Consider the following 22746-nt stretch of genomic DNA (forward strand, 5'->3'; position numbering starts at 1 on the left):
GAGGAACCCACTTTTCGGCAGCTGTAATGACCGAACTGTGGAAGCTCCTGGGAGTCAAAGCTAAACTCCACATCGCGTGCCACCCTAGGAGCTCGGGGGGGGTAGAAAGGAGCAACCAATCAATTGTCAGAATCTTGAGGAAATATGTGGCAGCCAACCACAAAGATTGGGACCTCAAACTCCCATTGGTACTGATGGCAATCAGAGCCACACGCAACAGGTCTACGGGAATGACACCCTTTGAGATGATGACGGGCCGGCAAATGACCCTTCCACTGCATCTCCTGTACCAACCGGGAGATGTCGCCGCAGCCACCGCCTACACGGCTCACCAATACGTGACCGACTTGCGGAACCATCTCCAGACTACCTTTGCGTACGCTCAAGGACAATTGGAAAGAAGTGCAGAAGGTGACAAGACCTATTACGACAAAAAAGCCTCACACCAGATGTTCGAGGTCGGAGATAAGGTGTGGTACTACATATACACCAAACCCGCGGGCGTCGCAACAAAGTTCCTGCCCCACTGGACGGGGCCACACGAGATTGTGGTGAAGCTATCACCTGTAGCTTACCAGATCAAAATCAGCAAAGGTCGACAAACCGCCACATTAAAGTGGGTCCACCGGAACCAAATCAAGTTGTACACTCCCCCCATGGGAATAGAAGGGGTGCTAGCCAGCACCGAATAGATAAAAACCCTAGCAAAAAAACCAGAGGTACTAAGAAAATTCTTAAGTACCCTCAGCTGATCCCTTCCAGGAGACCAGTACGTTGCACCTAATATCTTTTATTCTCTTCCCAGCTACCAGATATACATCTGTTGTCACTAGTGATATCGTCCTGCGCTGTACTGATTAAAAATAAGAAAAACAGAAAAAAATAGTTGTCAAAACAATTTTTGTTTACGAATACAAATAACTGAAATAATCCAACAATCTCTGATTATGCGTTTCTGTAGGATGGAGTTCCTTTGGATGATCCTGACACTCTGCGCCCTGGTCAAAACCAACCCAGCAGACGTAATCACGAACGGACCCCCTACGGGAATCGTTCTCCGCGACGATCCAGGACTCCTCATAACTAACTGCAGAGTACACACGCAGAGGGTATATGTCCGCCTAGATGCAGAGAATGTGTACCGCCAACACATTCCACCTGCGGCGCATTTGAGTTGGGCCGGGGCTGACTGGACCAGCCAGGCAATTAAGCACGCCCAGCTAGACACTGCCCATATGTTGGCCCAACTCCAAAAGTTCACAGTAACCCAGTCAGAACTAGCTGAGCCCAGGCGAGAAAAACGATTCGTCGGGGCGCTACTATCGATAGGGGCAGCCGTAGGGTCACTATTTGCCCTAGGTACCACTGCCGTCAACGCAGTCAGTCTAGCCACAGTCAAGAGGAATGTTAGGGAGATTACTGAAGAGATGCCACTTATCCAGCAGCAGATGAAGGCACAGGCCCTTAGGTTGCAACATGTGGGAAAGTCTCTCCAGGACACTATTCTGGTGGTCAACACACAAGCTACTCTCCTGAACAAAACTATCCTGTCTGTAGGAAAGCTAGCAGAGGTCATGAACCATGACTATGCCCATGTCCAATTGGTTCGATTGTTACTGGAGGATTTTCTCCGTGAAGTTAGCTCTTCTATGGACCACTTGGCCATGAATAGAATCCCCTCATATCTAGTGCCCCTCTCAATGGTGCACGACATATTGACCTCAGCTACTTCAACCACACTAAGGCCGTTACAATCACATTTGGCCTATAGTCTGGGGTCGGCCATCCCAATACACGTTGATGTTGATCGTAATGAAGTGGGTTTTCTACTGACGCTGCCGGTTGTTGAACTGGAGAATATCTATAGATTGAAAACGGTTCTCAATGTAGGATTTTGGCGCGACAGTACCCACGTAAAGATTGCCACGCCCCCAGTTGTAGCTTACCAGGAAAACAACCCAGATTTCTATCTCACCCCTAACCTGCTAATGTGTACTCTAACCAAAGATGTCCACTACCTTTGTCCTAGCAAACCATTTGTCAGGGATAACACTGAGCGTCTTTGTGGTATTAAAGCTATCACCAGCGAAGAACGCTGTAGAGCCAAACTAACAGCCAGGGATGGGGCCACCACCACACAAGTGGAGGTGGTAGGGAACCGATGGTTGGTCAACACACCGTTCGCGTCCGCCACTATGACTTACGAACGCCATGACTCCATCACCCAATTAAACCTCCCCAACCAGACTGTTTTTGTTACGGTACCAGAGGGGGCGATTATTCACGTAGACGACCTCGCTCTATACCACCTTCCCGACGACCGGATAGACACGGAGATTGAAATGCCGGACGCTTTTGCTAAACGTTCCCTTGAGTTACCACAAGCCATTCAATACCAAATCCAGTACGAGGGACCCATGACTGTCGATCTTAGCGTACTGGATGAGGCACTGTTAGTCGACCCGACTGACTACAGACCAAAAGATTGGTCTGTCGCCCGCTCTTGGACGGTGCCGGACAGTATCCTGACTGTTACCATGATCCTTGGTCTCATTTCCCTTGGCGTGTGCACCTACTACGTACACAGGCGCACACGTGCAATGGAAGACCTAATGAGGTCTTATACTAGGATCACCCGTGGGACGGAAGCGATCCCGATTTTTGGAAAGGTGGCAATGGATCCGGAAACCCTCTTACAGGACCCGGTCCCAGCCTCCTCTCCCGAACTCGCTAGGTCAGCCCAGTAATGTCCCTAATGTAAGCTTGGCCTTCAGGGGCCAAGTTTTTCCAAGTGCCTTAACTACCCACCTGCAAGTAGGATCAACCTAGACATGACATTAGAGACAATGCCATGATAGAGCTATTTAGCCAAGGCCTTGGACATATATAGAACATAGTCCATATTAGATGATTAAGGTGTGGTAGACATATTTTGTATACTTTTATGTTTTTATTCCAATTTTTCGTTTCATTACCTTTGACACTTAGGAAGCCTTAGAGCCAAGACACCGCTCCTTTGGGGAGGAAATGTAATGATGTATTGCCTGAGTGTTGTGCGTTATTAACGTCTGCCAAGTTACTGCCTAGGTCCACTAACCGGGATAACCGGACGACGGGCCGGAACACAGAGCCACTGCCAGACCTCCTTGATCCATTCTGGTGGTGATCCACAGCTTGCGGAAAGCCTACCAGGCGGAACCACTAAAGGGGGGGGGGCTGCTCTGATGATCCACAGACCAGGACATCCGATGGTCATTCTTATGGTGGGTTGCAACATGCAGAATCATTCCAAGTTGAACCTACCAGAGGGGGACTGTCATGACTGTCCTGATCAGGTCAGGGTACAGGAGACCACCACCCTACAGATTATCTCCCAAACCCCCAACAGAGGAGGAGAGATCTAGGGGTCTGAAGATGTGGGGGTTTTATGACACCTCATGCCCATAATACAGAGAAATTCCTTTGTCCTAACAATGGAGAACTGGCCTCAGAACCTTAAACATGCAATAAAGGAACTTTGGAACAATGGTTTCCGTCAGCCACAATGGTGGTTATGACGAAAAGTGGAATATTAAAATGTATGTAACTTTGGTATTTGTTTTTAAAGGTTAAGAGATGACGTTATTATGAAAACATTGTACCTTTAAGAGTTTTCCCAGTATATGCCTGATGTTTATACATTGTACGCTGTTTGGAAAATATCCAAATCAAACAGAATGTTTTGATAAAGATGAAATGTGAAGTTAGTGTCTAAAATCAGATTTTTAGCCAAATCTAAGCCTTGCCCCCTGTACTTGGTCCGCCCAGAGAATCGCCCTAAAGGCTGTTACGCCCACTTCTGACCCGAGGGTATAAGACAGGAGAGTGAAGAATTAACATAGTAGACTATTGACCCCAAGCTGCAGCCAAGGTCTAACAAAGTCGACGAACCCCAAAACGAAACACAAGGTTGAAGACAAAGAAATATTTTTCTACACGAGCTACGGACGAGTAGCTGTGTCTAAGCGGGTGAATTCAAGCCGAACCACCCAGCCTCCACTCTCCATTGAATCGTGGTATCGACACCATTCGAGCCGAAGCTGTGAGCTCTGAGCTACAGAGCTGTCTGTCCTCAGAAGACCCCTTTCCGATCAAGGGTGAGGATCAGACCACTTAGCCAAGAAGGACACTGACATCGTGAGGACAACCAGAGAGTTGCGCCGGAGAACTTCGTCATTTAGAAGCCTAAACGACCCACGCGGAGCTTCCCACCTGAGAACTACAACACGTAATTACATCATTATATTCTGACCCATAAGAGCGGCAGTTCGGGGCAAGGCTAATTTTAAATAAGCATGGCTGACAAATGAACCCAAATGTATATTTCTCTCGTGTACTTCCTTTCTTTCTCTCTCTTTAAAATCCCCATTTTGGGTAACAAGCGCCATAGTGTGTTGGCCCGTTATACTAAGTCCTAATCAATAGCTAGACTGTGTTTTGTGTATGTGCATTTTTATCATCATTTTAGCTTGCTAGTAAATAAATAATCAACTAAGATTGGTGTGGTAAATTCAGTGGTAAAGCCCGGGTCCGTGCAGATTCCCGGATTATACGACTTTCAGATTATGAGACTGTAGAGGAAACTGATTAATTTAGCGACTGTTGTAATCGATATTCTGATATCCTTTGAGTTAATTTGGGAAATAGAAACTCAATCAAAACAATGTTCCCATGGTGCCCCAGGTTAATGAGTTAATAATTGCTTGATTCATTGCTTAATTCATTTAATCACGTAATTATAAACCGTTAATCATTCGATGAGCAACAGTCGTCACATTAACTAATACAACGTCACGACACACTGGACTCTACACACACACTGGACTCTACACACACACTGGACTCTACACACACACACTGGACTCTACACACACACTGTTCTCTAGACACACACTGGACTCTACACACACACTGGACTCTACCACACACACTGTTCTCTACACACACACTGTTCTCTACACACACACTGGACTCTACACACATACACTGGACTCTACACACACACTGTTCTCTACACACACACTGGACTCTACCACACACACTGGACTCTACCACACTCTGGACTCTACACACACACTGGACTCTACCACACTCTGGACTCTACACACACACTGGACTCTACCACACACACTGGACTCTACACACACACACTGAACTCTACACACACACTGGACTCTACACACACACTGGACTCTACCACACACACTGGACTCTACACACAACCTGGACTCTACCACACACACTGGACTCTACCACACACACGACTCTACACACACACTGGACTCTACCACACACACTGGAATCTACACACAACCTGGACTCTACACACACACACTGGACTCTACCACACACACTGGACTCTACACACACACTGGACTCTACACACACACTGGACTCTACACACACACACTGGACTCTACCACACACACTGGACTCTACACACACACTGGACTCTACACACACACTGGACTCTACCACACACACTGGACTCTACACACAACCTGGACTCAACACACACACTGGACTCTACACACACACTGGACTCTACACACAACCTGGACTCTACACACACACTGGACTCTACCACACACACTGGACTCTACACACAACCTGGACTCTACACACACACACTGGACTCTACACACACACACTGGACTCTACACACACACTGTTCTCTAGACACACACTGGACTCTACACACACACTGGACTCTACCACACACACTGTTCTCTACACACACACTGTTCTCTACACACACACTGGACTCTACACACATACACTGGACTCTACACACACACTGTTCTCTACACACACACTGGACTCTACCACACACACTGGACTCTACCACACTCTGGACTCTACACACACACTGGACTCTACCACACTCTGGACTCTACACACACACTGGACTCTACCACACACACTGGACTCTACACACACACACTGGACTCTACACACACACTGGACTCTACACACACACTGGACTCTACCACACACACTGGACTCTACACACAACCTGGACTCTACCACACACACTGGACTCTACCACACACACTGGACTCTACACACACACCGGACTCTACCACACACACTGGACTCTACACACAACCTGGACTCTACACACACACACTGGACTCTACCACACACACTGGACTCTACACACACACTGGACTCTACACACACACTGGACTCTACACACACACACTGGACTCTACCACACACACTGGACTCTACACACACACTGGACTCTACACACACACTGGACTCTACCACACACACTGGACTCTACACACAACCTGGACTCAACACACACACTGGACTCTACACACACACTGGACTCTACACACAACCTGGACTCTACACACACACTGGACTCTACCACACACACTGGACTCTACACACAACCTGGACTCAACACACACACTGGACTCTACACACACACTGGACTCTACCACACACACACTGGACTCTACCACACACACTGGACTCTACCACACACACTGGACTCTACCACACACACTGGACTCTACCACACACACTGGACTCTACACACACACTGGACTCTACACACACACTGGACTCTACACACAACCTGGACTCTACACACACACTGGACTCTACCACACACACTGGACTCTACACACACACACTGGACTCTACACACACACACTGGACCCTACACATACACTGGACTCTACACACACACTGTTCTCTACACACACACTGGACTCTACACACACACTGTTCTCTACACACACACTGTTCTCTACACACACACTGGACTCTACACACACACTGTTCTCTACACACACACTGGACTCTACACACACACTGTTCTCTACACACACACTGGACTCTACACACACACTGGACTCTACACACACACTGGACTCTACCACACACACTGGACTCTACACACACACACTGGACTCTACACACACACACTGGACTCTACACACACACTGTTCTCTACACACACACTGGACTCTACACACACACTGTTCTCTACACACACACTGGACTCTACACACACACTGGACTCTACACACACACTGGACTCTACCACACACACCGTTCTCTACACACACACTGGACTCTACACACACACTGGACTCTACCACACACACTGGACTCTACCACACACACTGTTCTCTACACACACACTGGACTCTACACACACACACTGGACTCTACACACACACTATTCTCTACACACACACTGTTCTCTACACACACACTGGACTCTACACACACACACTGGACTCTACACACACACACTGGACTCTACACACACACTGTTCTCTAGACACACACTGGACTCTACACACACACTGGACTCTACCACACACACTGTTCTCTACACACACACTGTTCTCTACACACACACTGGACTCTACACACATACACTGGACTCTACACACACACTGTTCTCTACACACACACTGGACTCTACCACACACACTGGACTCTACCACACTCTGGACTCTACACACACACTGGACTCTACCACACTCTGGACTCTACACACACACTGGACTCTACCACACACACTGGACTCTACACACACACACTGGACTCTACACACACACTGGACTCTACACACACACTGGACTCTACCACACACACTGGACTCTACACACAACCTGGACTCTACCACACACACTGGACTCTACCACACACACTGGACTCTACACACACACTGGACTCTACCACACACACTGGACTCTACACACAACCTGGACTCTACACACACACACTGGACTCTACCACACACACTGGACTCTACACACACACTGGACTCTACACACACACTGGACTCTACACACACACACACTGGACTCTACCACACACACTGGACTCTACACACACACTGGACTCTACACACACACTGGACTCTACCACACACACTGGACTCTACACACAACCTGGACTCAACACACACACTGGACTCTACACACACACTGGACTCTACACACAACCTGGACTCTACACACACACTGGACTCTACCACACACACTGGACTCTACACACAACCTGGACTCAACACACACACTGGACTCTACGACTCTACCACACACACACTGGACTCTACCACACACACTGGACTCTACCACACACACTGGACTCTACCACACACACTGGACTCTACACACACACACTGGACTCTACACACACACTGGACTCTACACACACACACTGGACTCTACACACACACTGGACTCTACCACACACTGGACTCTACCACACACACACTGGACTCTACACACACACTGGACTCTACACACACTGGACTCTACCCACACACTGGACTCTACCACACACACTGGACTCTACACACACACACTGGACTCTACACACACACACACACACTGGACTCTACACAGACACTGGACTCTACACACACACTGGACTCTACACACACACTGGACTCTACACACACACACACTGGACTCTACCCACACACTGGACTCTACACACACACACTGGACTCTATAGCCATGTTATTTTCTACTCCCTATATAAATCCATGTTATTTTCTACTCCCTGTATAAAGCCATGTTATTTTGTACTCCCTGTATAAAGCCATGTTATTTTCTACTCCCTGTATAAAGCCATGTTAGTTTCTACTCCCTGTATAAAGCCATGTTAGTTTCTACTCCCTGTATAAAGCCATGTTATTTTCTACTCCCTGTATTAAGCCATGTTAGTTTCTACTCCCTGTATAAAGCCATGTTAGTTTCTACTCCCTGTATAAAGCCATGTTAGTTTCTACTCCCTGTATAAAGCCATGTTAGTTTCTACTCCCTGTATAAAGCCATGCTAGTTTCTACTCCCTGTATAAAGCCATGTTAGTTTCTACTCCCTGTATATAGCCATGTTAGTTTCTACTCCCTGTATAAAGCCATGTTAGTTTCTACTCCCTGTATAAAGCCATGTTAGTTTCTACTCCCTGTATAAAGCCATGTTATTTTCTACTCCCTATATATAGCCATGTTAGTTTCTACTCCCTGTATAAAGCCATGCTATGTTCTACTCGTTATTGTTATTCAGTGTGTATTTTACCTCATGCCACTATTTATTATTTTAATCTTTATCTTTCTCTCTGCATTGTTGGAAAAGGACCCATAAGCAAGCATTTCACTGTTTAGTCTACACCTGTTTACGAAGCATGTGAAAAATACAATTTGATTTGTATACATCATAAAACTAATTTGATAGACAAATTTGAGCTCTTTGAATGAATTATTTGTGAAAGGAACGCTGTTCTATATTTTCAGTGTACAAATGGATAAAACTGAGTGGGCCTGACATGACAGCCTTGCCTACTACCTTTCTTTAGTCACAAACTTCCTCACCAGTATGAGTTCATCTCCCCTCAGCTCTCTGGTCCAGAAGGTCCTTGGGCCGTTGCCATCCAGGAGAGTCTGCCTGCAGTACATTTTGCTCTCTGTCTCCCATGTGGCCAGGCTCTGTTGATATGAGTGTAATGCAATGAAGAGGGTCCATGTCAGTACATCCATGTACTTTCCTGTCCTCACTTATCTGAAGGGGATCTGATCTGGATGAGTGAACATGGGCTGCATCTCAATGTAGCTTCCTCTGCTTGTCTCCTTTCTTTCATCCGTACAAAGGCTATCTGAATAGGATTGGGACATTACCTTTACATTGTATGGGGCAGAGACTACCTTTACATTGAATGGGGCAGAGACTACCTTTACATTGTATGGGGCAGAGACTACCTTTACATTGTATGGGGCAGAGACTACCTTTACATTGTATGGGGGCAGAGACTACCTTTACATTGTATGGGGGCAGAGACTACCCTTACATTGTATGGGGGCAGAGACTACCTTTACATTGTATGGGGCAGAGACTACCTTTACATTGTATGGGGGCAGAGACTACCTTTACATTGTATGGGGGCAGAGACTACCTTTACATTGTATGGGGCAGAGACTACCTTACATTGTATGGGGGCAGAGACTACCTTTACATTGTATGGGGGCAGAGACTAGCTTTACATTGTATGGGGGCAGAGACTACCTTTACATTGTATGGGGCAGAGACTACCTTACATTGTATGGGGGCAGAGACTACCTTACATTGTATGGGGGCAGAGACTACCTTTACATTGTATGGGGCAGAGACTACCTTTACATTATATGGGGCAGAGACTACCTTTACATTGTATGGGGGCAGAGACTACCTTTACATTGTATGGGGGCAGAGACTACCTTTACATTGTATGGGGCAGAGACTACCTTACATTGTATGGGGGCAGAGACTACCTTTACATTGTATGGGGCAGAGACTACCTTTACATTATATGGGGCAGAGACTACCTTTACATTGTATGGGGGCAGAGACTACCTTTACATTGTATGGGGGCAGAGACTACCTTTACATTGTATGGGGCAGAGACTACCTTACATTGTATGGGGGCAGAGACTACCTTTACATTGTATGGGGGCAGAGACTACCTTTACATTGTATGGGGCAGAGACTACCTTTACATTATATGGGGCAGACTCAGAGACTTTACCTTGCACTTCCTGCCATCTACTGTCTCCTCATTGAACTCCTGGCCTATGAGGAAGTTGATCTCGGTGGTGCGCACGGTGGTGGAGGTCTTGATGTAGAACTGCTCCCCATTCTGCCTGATCTCCACGTGAGGTTTGGACGCCGCGGCACCAGCCACCTTCCTCAACATAGCATTGACGCCTGTGGGCAAATAACACCTGTCATTATGCTTACTTTAACAGTCATAAGTGCTGCATAACCAATTGCATGTCAGAATGTGTCATTGATCAGTTTTGACTTTGTCAGGTTATGACAACTGACTGGACACAACCTTGACATGCCACTGGGTTGAACCCATGGTGACAATACGGCTTCACGGGGCTATCGTTTGACTTGTACTGACATCTGGTATGTCATGTTTGCTCCTATCCTCACCTAATTCAAAGATGAGTACAGTTACATTTCTGTCTCCTCCTGGCGACATTGATAGAAGGAAAACAATCCTGAATTCCACTTGCAAAGGTGTAGGTTGTGCTTATTTACAAGAGGAATGCATAGTGGCAGTGTTACCTATTTGTGGTAAAGTCATGGTAGACAGAAGGTTCTTGGAGTGTGAGAAGATATCAATGGTGCACTGTAGGTATTCAAGTTGTTATATACAGAGTTCTCAAGGCAAGCAACTGCAAATGAGATGGTTATCAGCAGATGTTGCAAATATGGGTGGACGCTATGACAAGGTGACGAAAACAAGGAATGCTGGAGTCATTAGCCTTGTTTAGCTCTCCTGCAGACTGATGGATTCCTCCAAGAAGTTATTATGGCGTTAGTTGGCTGTGTCACACAGTTGCAATATAACCAATTGGATGAGAAAATGTCTTGCTGTTTCCATTCATTCCCCTCTGCATATGTTTTCAGAGCTGCTCTCTCTCTCTCAAATACTGTATCCTTCAGTACTAGTCTTATTGTTCTCATTTAAAACTACAATCTGTGTACTTGAGTTCCCCAGAGGAGAGGAGTTCAATCTTTTCACCTTTTTTTCTCCTCTCATCTCTTTATTCCACGATGAAAAAAAACAAACTATGGCACCAAAAGCCAAAGTTTTGTCCAAGCCAATACCTAGAGCTCAGATGAAGTGAGATCTCAGTGCAGTCACAGGAGACGTATTTGAGAAAACATACACAGTGGATTGTCTCATCTATTCCACACCAGCTGGGCTCAATAGTGCAGCGTTGGGATGATCCACCCTCACTGCTTTCACTGAAAAGATGACTATTCTATGGCAGGAAACAACATGCAAGATCAAGCTTAAGTGATTTGTAATATGTATATTACATGTGCACCTTGTGTACATTTTCTATTCTTTTTTTTAATACATGCCCAACTCAATTGACTTTCGGAATATCAACATCAAATGCATCTCAAATGAACAAGGTACATGGATTAATACATGCTGGGATGATCCTAAAACTGATGATATATGTAAAACTCAAAGATGATCAAGATGTCAGGCAGCCTGTGGTCTCTCCCAATTATTGTTTTCTCAAATATTTCCCCAATAATAGAACACAGATAAAAATAATGATGGGTTTGGTAGTCGGACACAATAGAGAAAGAACAGTTAGGATTTTGATAGTATATGGTTAAGTATTTATTCTTTCAAATAGCTCTTAATGATAGAAGGTAAGAACTATAGACATCTTACCAAGTGCTTTGAGTAGTTCATCAAAATTCTCACTGCTTCTCATTTTCCAAGTGCCTGCGAAATTGGTCATTTTCTTGGGAAGGCTCGACGTGTACCGATCTCTCTCTGCCTCTTGATATGCTCTGTATCTCATCAGCTCACTGTCCCACTATCCCTCCCCTACGCGCTCCCTTTCACCCTCCCTCCCCTACGCGCTCCCTTTAACCCTCCCTCCCTCCCTTTCTCTCTCTCTCTCTGTAATAACCCCTCACAGCATGCTCCTCTTTCTCTCTCTGTAATAACCCCTCACAGCATGCTCCTCTCTCTCTAGTCCTGTAGTGAGTGAAATGTCCTCCTCTTAATGACCATTTTAAATGACAGATGGACAGGGGTTCAGGTGGTCTCATTTCAAGCCTGCAATATAAATAGGACAAATAGGACATTTAAATGGAATGAATTCCATAGAAAAGAACCATGGATGTCACCATCACAGCAATATAATAAAGCGTTGAATGCAATTATGGTTTCCAATATAAACCAATATTGTAGTTGCGATAAGATCTAAGATCTTTCTTTGATAAACGATGGGAGTCAATGTCCATCTAACGTTCATCCCATTGACAAGCCCTCTCTCCCTGGCTACAGCTAAGGATCAGACTAAACATGCATTCAATACATTTCCCATTAAGTCCAATTCAACCCAAGCACCCCCCCCCCCCAACTCACCAACTCACTGAAACAGCCCCCCAACACAGAATGAGAGGCCCCGATAGCTTCACTCACTCCCCCTCCCATCAAGTCTGATTTGTTCTCTTTCTGATGGCTCTTCATCAATCTCTTTGACAAAGTGGCTTCCAGACAGCAGTTGATAATTCATGTATAGAGCAGAGCAGGGAGCACTCTGTCATCCCTCCAGGAAGTGTCACGTTAAAAAGGCTCCCATCTATTTCCCTGTGCATGCTGGTCCACCACAGTTTGTCTCATCAATCAATAGATTTGTCTTTAGTCTTTGGGTGCTGTTTTTCTTTGAACACACAGAGAGCAGTAGGGGAAAGAAAAACAGAGAAATGGTTTGATTTTTTGTGTTAAGCATTGAATGAATTACCCTTTCACGAGGTTCGTGCAGCTTTGTTTTAGTTTTTTTAGTGAGTGGACTTATTTAATTATTAGTATCATGCTGTGAGGGGAGAAATACACAAAGGGATAATTCACTGATTTGATAAACATTTTCTAACTTTGAAAGTATTCTGCTGGTTGTGATGAGACAATCCATAGACATTTGAATTTCAAAATATTTCAAACAAATGAATGGGTGACAGCTTAGTCAAGATATTCATCCTCCCTGAAATCTGTATGCACACTTGGGACTATGACGTAGTTTTTATTTAACTAGGCAAGTCAGTTAAGAACAAACTCTTATTTAGAATGACGGCCTACCCGGCCTCCCCTAACCTGGACGACACTGGGCCAATTGTGCGCCGCCCTATGGGACTCTCGATCACGGCCGGTTGTGATACAGTCCCGGGATTGAACCAGGGTCTGCAGTGAAGCCTCTAGCACTGAGATGCAGTGCCTTAGAACGCTGCGCCACTAGTTAACCATACACTCTTAAAAACTTTTTTTTTTAAGAACCAAAAAGGGTTCTATTGCTTGCTTCACCTTTAGGGGCGAAATATATGAAATAAGCGATAGAACACTTTTTGGTTCTATATAGAACCGTTTTCCCCCTAAGACTGTATATTACATTTAAATTAAACGGACTCCTTCTAATGGATCCTATCCATCTCACCTAATAACACCGATACATGACCTTGTGTGTCAGAACGTCACTTCCAAATAGACATACTAAGGCCCCCCAGTCACAAGAACATCTAGGAGACATTAGCCATTCAGAGCAGCGAATTGCATTGTGCTCTCCCAAAATGTCTGCTAGCCCAATGCGGACCCTTTCAAAGCCCTGGGGCTTTTTCTATGGACTCCTAAAGGACTAGCTTAAAGACCCCCTCTATCATTCTCTTAATGGTCATTTGTCATGCTTAACCTTAGTCATGGCAGAACAACCAAGGTGAGTCTGCCATCCAATCGTGATGTTTTAATGACCCAAGTTAGTGAAACAAAACTGCCACACAAAACCATCAAAGAAGCCTGGGTCCTATTCATTAGTGCAAGTATAGTCTCTCCCCATTTCTCTCCTTTTTCTTCCGTTTGGTTTCTAGTAAATCTCCATTATGTTGGAGCCATGTGATGTGACTGACCATAGCAGACGTTTTAAACGAGCCACTCGGTTGTCAGTGTAGACAACAGAACACACTTTGTTAAACAGCAAGCCTGTGTGCTGCCTGGATTCCTTTTTCTTTAATTATTGTTTTTTGGGTCAAGTTTGATATTAAAATTCCAGGCAGTAGTCTATATATTTTGAATGTGCTTGCTTATTGTCTTCTTTGAAGTCAAATTACAGTCCCTACTCACCATAGGGGAGCATGGATTTACAAAACAAGCCTCGAAAGAGGGTAGCCTTGTTGCCCATCAGAAGTGCCCTTTCCAATACATGACAGAGTATTTGAGACAGAAATACTAATGTACATAAATGAACCTAGAAGGCAAGTAAGATGTAAACTACACTGAAGAAAAATATAAACGCAACATGTAAAGTGTTGGTCCCATTTCATATGCCCAAAAAGCTTATTTCTTAAAAATGTTGTGCACAAATTTCTTTACATCCCTGTTAGTGAGCATTTCTGCTTTGCCAAGATAATCCATCCACCTGACAGGTGTGCCATATCATGAAGCTGATTAAACAGCATGATCATTACACAGGTGCACCTTGTGCTGGGGGACAATAAAAGGCCACTATAAAATGTGCCATTTTGTCACACAACACAATGCCACAGATGTCTCAAGATGAGGGAGTGTGTATTTGGCATGCTGTCAGCAAGAATGTCCACCAGAGCTGTTGCCAGAGACTTTAATGTTCATTTCTCTACAAAAAACCTTCAACATCGTTTTAGAGAATTTGGCAGTACGTCCAATTGGCCTCACAACCGCAGACCACGTGTCTGGCGTCATGTAGGTGAGCAGTTTGCTGATGTCAACGTTATGAACAGAGTGCCCGATGGTGGTGGTGAGGTTATGGTATGGGCAGGCATAAGGTACAGACAACGAACACAATTGCATTTTATCAATGGCAATTTGAATACACAGAAATACCGTGATGAGATCCTGAGGCACATTGTGAGACCCATTTATTTTAAGGTATCTGTGACCAACAGATGCATATCTGTATTTCCAGTCATGTCACTCAGTAAAATCTTTGAAATTGTTGCGTTTATATTTTTCTTCAGTATAGTTTGAACATTTGCTATGCTATTGTCCAGAAAAATATGAAAATACAAATATTTTTTTCAATAAATAACTTCAGAACATTTTCTTTTAAGACAATAATATATTGATAAATTCAAAGAAATGTACATTGTGCAAACACGTTTGAGCTGGAAGTGATTAAGTTAATACATAGATTGCACTCAGAGGTTTACTGCCACAATACACAAAGGGACATGCCTCATCTCGTTCTCTGCCTGGAGTCCTTTAACCTCTACGGGCCACGGGGGCAGTATTGAGAATTTTGAAAAAAATATGTGCCCATTTTTAACTGCCTCCTACACCAACTCAGAAGCTAGGATATGCATATTATTAACACATTCGGATAGAAAACACTCTGAATTTTCTAAAACAGTTTGAATGGTGTCTGTAAGTATAACAAAACTCATATTGCAGGCAAAAACCTGTGAAAAATAGATTAAAAAAAATGAGAATTTTGTGACTACTATTTAGTGTCATTGTTTTAAAGATACCACAGTGAGAAAGGATTCAGTTCGCAACTCCTACTGCTTCCACTAGATGTCAACGATCTTTAGAAAGTTGTTGGAAGCATCTGTCATGAATACAGACCGAATTAGAAAGCTTACAAGTTGACACGTCATCACTTCATTTTTTGCGCCTGCGCATGAATCTGAGAAGAGTGCCTTTGTCATTATCGTTTATTCTAGACACTTGATAGGTTGTGTGAAAATATTACTGATGTTTACTGATGTTTCACGTTAAAAATGGACCAAAAGATTAATGCTGAACAACGTTTGACATGTTTAAACAAACGTAAATAGATTATTTACTAGGTTTTCTTTAGCTTTTCGACGTGACTACACTGCCCACCTCATTTTGTGGGAGCCTACTGAACGCTAACTATTTGGACATAAATTATGAACTTTGTCAAAAGAAACCACATTTGTTCTGGACCTGGGATCTCTGGCAGCGCCTTCTGATGGAGATAATCAAAGGTAAGGGGATATTTAGAATGTTATTATCGATATTAGATGATGCTAATGCTAACGGTATAGCTTAGCTTAGCATATAGCTTATTGTTGTTAGCATAGTACCCAGTTTATGCAAAATGTGATTTCCCAGTAAAGTTATTTTGAGATCTGGCCATTCGGTAGCAATTACGAGATGATAATATATTATTCTTTGAATGACAATATTATAATTTACCAATGTTTTCGAATAGTAATTCCGTGATTTGTAATGCTGGATTCACTGGGTGCATTCGAGCCGAAAAAAATTCTGAATTTCACCGCGACTGTAAATGCTGTTTTTGGATATAAATATGAACTTGATGGAACTAAAAATGCATGTATTGTATAACATAATGTCCTATGAGTGTCATCTGATGCAGATTGTCAAAGGTAAGTGCATAATTCTAGCTAGTTTTCTGTCTGTTGATGCCCTTCTTTGAATTGGCTAAACATTACACGCAGCTATTGTCAATGTACTCTCCTCACATAACCTAACTTTATGCATTCTCCGTAATGCCTCTGAAAATCGGACAGCGTGGTTAGATTTAGGAGAAATATCTTTCAAATGGAGGAAAATAGTTGATTATTTGATTTTTTGAAATGATTACTCTTGCAGTTTTGAATTCCCCGCCATGGTCACATGACAATGAATCCCAATACCGGGATAAGATCGGGACAAGATCCTCAAAGAGCACTTCACTGGTGGTCCAGCACACTAACAACAAATCCCTCCCAAAGTACCAACCCTGAAACCATCAGAGAAGTCATTTACTGAACATTTTAAACTACAACAGTTAGCATTTCACAATTGGCCAACAACCTTGATGGTTCAGTACAACATTCGTTGAATATTGCTAATATTGCCACAGCAGCAATGGTAAATACCAGGGTCAAACTATTGAATATTGGAGTTGAGGTGAAGACAATTGGAAACAATGTGCTTTAACAGTATCATTTACAGGATCACATCACATCTTTTTTTCATTCACAATAAGATGACTGCCCTAAACACCCCAAAGTTATATGTACTACTTCTAATATAATAACTGTATCATTTACATCTACCCTCCATAGCCTAGATTTCTGTTAAATAATGTGACTCTACTGACTTCTTTATTTTGTGTTGGGAGTAACCTTGTCCGACCCCAGGCTCAATTGCTAGAGAGCTGGCTGGGTGGACGAGATTAGGTTGGGAGGACTAAAGGGGAGGGTCTTTGCAAGTGAAAAGTCAAAGAAGAAGAGGAACATGTGCCCTAATTGGTTGTTTTGTCCTGTGTGTTTGAGCTGAACTTGTGTATGCAATTTACTATTGCTACCTCCTAGGACTAAACCTGATAAAGGCTACAGAGGGCAGCTATAAACAGATTTAAGAGCATCTATCCTATTACTAAGACAGTAGAAATACATTAGAAGTGATGGATCAGTTCAGTGTTTATACCGAAGGAACCAACTAGTGCTGAGCGATTACTTTTTGAGGTCGGTTTGGTTTGATTAAAAAAATTATCGTTTTCTTTAATTATTAATTTTTTTACATTAAATGCACTGCGCATTATGTGGTTTGAATACTGTAACACAGAGTAAAACAATTAAAAGTCCCATGACAGTAGTGACTGCCCATTACTGCTTATCACTTATTAAGCATCATTTATTCACAACTTTAATTCAATATTTCATTTGTTTTAAGCTTATTTGATGACTTTATTTCATTCCAAGTCATCTCATCTTTACAGAGCTGCTGCCCATGCTGTCTGACAAAATCACTATTTGAGTAGTTCTTCAAAGTAAACAAGGCATGCTTTTATGACTGCTGAATACCAACTATCAATCTTGGATAATTTATTTTCAGGTAGATGCCTCACTATGCCACTGTTTTCTATCCCTCCTGATCACGTTCTTCTGTCTCAGACCAGACAAGTTGGCACGCAATGGTTTATGGTCATTGTAGTTGACTACCGTGTTTTCTGCGCTAAACTATGTAGAATATTAGCCTGTTGGAAACTACAACTCCATTGGACAGTTCGGGCTTGATCTGATTTATCGCTAGAAAAACTGTGCATAGCGCTCAGACAAAAAAAACAACTACATGGAATTCAAATAATTCAACAGACATGGGTCAATTAGTTGTTTAAAAAACAAAAAATAACCAACATTTCGGTTAATCGCTCAGCACCGGTCACAAATTACACATTGTAATGACATCAAATCTCAAACTACTGTTCCTTCATTCACTTACAACTTAAGATAAAAATCCCCACTAAAAGGCAGCAGTAGTTTAAAAGGCAAACAAAATGATAAGGACAAGGAAGCCATTAAGGAATAGAAGCAGGCAGAGCTTGTTGGCCCAGTTCCATTTCAGTCCCTGGGCCAATATTAGGCTCTATTGCTATCACCTATGCAGTGGTGAGGTCAGGGGAGCTCTAGAGGCCAAATTGGAATCAGGGCCACAACAACAATTTCCAATCCCAAATCAATCTGTGTCCCTTACCCCCTATGATTGTATATACAATGTGGTGAAAATTCAAGTGAGAAATTTGTAGCTATTTCCATATTGGTAAAACCTATCCCCTAACCCCCTCACCTGGGCATAGAGGGTTTGGGCGAGGGGTTGATTTGGGATTGGATGCTAATGTCCTCTACCAGTGTCTGGAGTCGACCAGCTCCGGTCTCAAGCTCACTCTCTTGAGGGTTTCGTAGCCCACGACCATAACGATGGCGGTGGGAATGGAGGATATGATGCGTGCAGACAGCCCTTTGGTCATCCCCCAGAATCCCTCCTCTGCCAGCAGGTGCCTGAACGTCTCGATGACGGAGGTCCTGCCTTCAACCTGCCACCCACACAAGGCTGTTGTTACAAAGGTATTTATTCATGTACATTTTTTTGTGTAAAATTCGATTTGCAATGCCAGGATTTAGACCCGGGGTAGGAAACTCTGGTCGTGGAGTGCAACAGCCACTGTAGGATTTTGTTGAAAAATTGTTTAAATAAATAAAAAATGTGTCTGTGGCACTCCAGGACCAGGGTTGCCTATCCAAACAGACCCTTTACCCCATTACCCCATTACATTCCACTAGTGCATTTAGCTGAAGTTGCACTCTACCTGCACTCTAGCTCTGACCACATCCATGGGGTTGGTGACAGTGGATGCAGTCGCAGCAGCTAGTGGTCCGGCCATGGCTTGGAGTAGTAGATGAGGGCAGTCACTGGGCGCCATTTTGGATAGCTGTTCTGTGAAACGTTGTGGAAGATTTGTGCTTTGAAATGCTACTTATAGACAATGTATGTTGACTATATGAACTATAAAGATATAAGACATTATTAATCTCCGGCCCTTCTTGAAGAAAATAGTAATAATAACATTAAGGGCCGGTTTCCTGGATTAAGCCTACTCCAGGACTCAAAGCTCAATGAAGCGCTTTGTCCAGAACCAGGCTTAACCTGTGTCCGGGAACTCGATCCTTGGATAAATATCCTTGTAAACAAACACTCCTTTTTACCTGCGTAAAAGTGATAAAAAGGCCACCAGACCGCGCTATTTGGGATGTATGTTAGAAGGGAGGCCACATATCCCCTGTAGAAGCCTCGGAAACCGTCGGCCGCAAAGATCTGAGCAATCATGTTCCTGGTTTGGCCAAATGCCATTTTGGTCTTCCCGTCGGCCTCCGTTTTGAGCTTGACCCGGAAGCGAGTCAGGTGCTTCCCTTGGCCCTGCATCATCAGCTGCTGGGAAATCACGTCTATGGGGACAGTGATGGTTTGTGCAACCAGGGACGCCGCGCCACCCGCCACCAGAGACTTGACGGTATTGTCCTTGGAATAGTTGGAGACGTATTTCCTCACCAGCTCGTAGGTGGTGATGTAAGCCTGGCCCGATATGAGAGTGAAGGTGTTGACCATGAAGCCGCGGTAGAGGCCCCGCACGCCCTCGGCCCGCAGGATCTTGAAGAAGGCATCAAAGGTCCCGTTGTAGAGCGACTTGCCCTTCTGCACTTGCAGCCTGGTGCGGATGAGGGTGGCCGGGTAGACGGTGGCCCGGATGGTCATGGTCATGAATACCCCGAAGGAGTAGAACTTCCTCTTGTCCAGGTCCTCCCATTCAATGATCTGGATGTTCCTGTTCTGTTGCATCCTGCCTTTCTGGAGAGCCCCCTCATCAGACTAGCCGCTACCTGGGGAAATACAGACCACACAACACTGTCAACGGTTTCCTCCACCAGGTAGCACAACATTGGAAGTCTTGAATATATCATCTTTGAATGAATTAAAGATGGCAGTAGGTCTGAAGGTTGTACCAGTATCATGACAATGATTCACAAACTACTACATCAGAAAACAAGGCCTGTGTTGTGTGGTGTGTCACTCATTATCTCGCAAGTCTCCTTGGGAAATGAGCGATGTCTAAACTGACTGGGTTTGTGTTAGGAAGAATCAAAGGTCATACACACACTGCTTCGTAGCAGTCATGACCATGTTATCAAAAACCTGATAAGGTAAAAACAGATCGCGCATTGATGGGGCGCTTCAATGTGCTCTCTAGCTTAAGTAGTTATGCGCTAACATTACAAACTACTGCTAGTTGCAGGTCACAGGACACAATGTTCCCTAAACCAAAGAGCCTATTGTCAATCGCGCAATCCGGAAATAACACTGAAATAGTAGCTAACTAACAATGCATAGGTTGAATACTTGTGCATGTGTAAACAGTAGGTCAGACTGTATGTAACCACAAATTGGCTAGCTAGCTGGCTAATAATAATGCATCCAGTCACTAGCTATTGCTAGCTAGCCAGCTATGCGTTGGTTGATTTCCTTGCTAGCAAGCAGGCTAACTAACAGTTAACTATTTGAAACAAGCAAACGTTAACTTACCTCGTTGGACAAATGTATATCAAAATATTATGTACATTGTCAGAATAGCAATGTCATATCAGCAGGTGAGGAAAGCGATACCGAATTTAGAGATATCTGTCCGGGTTATGATTTGATGTTATGTTGGAGAACTAAACCAGAGAGGAAGAGGCAACGCGAGAGGGTTAACTGGGGAAAACATTTGTGGTTTCCAGCAGGTGGCGTTTTTTCGTAGTTTTTTTTGCTCAGCAAGCGAGGGGGTTTTGTAATAATTGAACTTTTCTCCTCCACTGTACTGCGCTACCACAGAGAGACACCACCTTGACGATAGATGGCGCTATACAGTATTTTCTAAGACCGGTTCTTTGCCAATGAGATAGCTTTTTCTAAACTCTATGCCCCGTGTCCCGACCTCCGTTCAGCCAACAAGAATAAGCAAAACCTAGCAAGAATAAGGCTGTAACCTCGGCGATTTTCCTTCAAAATGAAAATCCCGAAATAAAAAATAATACAAATGGTTGAAATCCATAACATTATATGAGGAAATGTTAGCAGACTTAGAATTTTGTTTAATATGAAAAATGTAATAAAGGTAATCGAATTCATAGCACACACAAATGTTTAGAATTTACATTATTGTTAACAGCATTAAAAAAATAATTGCATGTGCTTTTGTGTCGCAGAAAAAGGGGGTCCATCTACTCGAACACTTTTAGTTTCCAAATCCGCAGTTTGTGCCGCGTTCAAAACAACTCGGAACTCGATTCAATTCAACGGGCTTCATTGGCATATGTTAACATTTCCAATGCAAGTGAAGTAGATAATATACAAAAGTGAAATCTCCGACTTCAGTGGGTTCAAAATAAATGGGACTTGATTTGACCTCGTATTTTTCAGAGTTCCCAGTTCCTTAAAGTGGCCACTCAGTTTGAATCCAATCGTTTTTTCATACTGGGAATACATATTGCACCGAAAACAATTATCTGTACGTTGTGTTGCAGTAAAAAGGAGGCCTATTCTACTCACTTTTAGTTTCCAAATCAACACAGTTTACCTTTAAGATGAGGGAAAACTTATGTTTTCATGAGCGTGGCCTTATTTCTATTACAGCATATTGGATGACTGTCATTCATATTCCATTCACCCAGCTCAATGTAACATCGATAGGTTTAGGTTACTACATTATACTCAAATGTTCCCTTTACCCATCATGAGGTTGCTTCAACCTAGCCTACGAATTAAAGTGTAGGCGAACTGTCGAGAGAAATGAGAGTAATCAAGGTGACAGACAGTACCCACATTCTATAACG

General features: G+C 43.8%; 2 protein-coding genes across 2 annotated transcripts in view; both read right to left on the reverse strand.

The window, feature by feature from the left end:
- LOC115203497 (cellular retinoic acid-binding protein 1-like) overlaps positions 1-12424 on the reverse strand; it is a 31679-nt gene extending 19255 nt beyond the window's left edge. The window contains exons 1-3 of the mRNA XM_029768219.1: positions 12263-12424; positions 10583-10761; positions 9396-9509 (exon numbers count right to left, since the gene is read on the reverse strand). Of these exons, the coding sequence (XP_029624079.1) occupies positions 9396-9509; positions 10583-10761; positions 12263-12395 (426 nt within the window). The 5' untranslated portion in view covers positions 12396-12424. The remainder of the gene's footprint in view (positions 1-9395; positions 9510-10582; positions 10762-12262) is intronic.
- A 4896-nt stretch (positions 12425-17320) lies between these two features.
- On the reverse strand, positions 17321-21659 carry LOC115203498 (solute carrier family 25 member 44). Its single transcript, XM_029768220.1, has 4 exons — positions 21458-21659; positions 20086-20757; positions 19689-19816; positions 17321-19415 (listed from the first exon to the last, which is right to left on the reverse strand). The coding sequence occupies exons 2-4, from the start codon at positions 20714-20716 to the stop codon at positions 19224-19226; spliced, it is 951 nt and encodes a 316-aa protein (XP_029624080.1). The 5' UTR covers positions 20717-20757; positions 21458-21659; the 3' UTR covers positions 17321-19223.
- Between the last annotated feature and the right edge of the window lie 1087 nt (positions 21660-22746).

Source organism: Salmo trutta, chromosome 12 (genome assembly GCF_901001165.1).
Source record: "Salmo trutta chromosome 12, fSalTru1.1, whole genome shotgun sequence".
NCBI lineage: Eukaryota > Metazoa > Chordata > Actinopteri > Salmoniformes > Salmonidae > Salmo > Salmo trutta.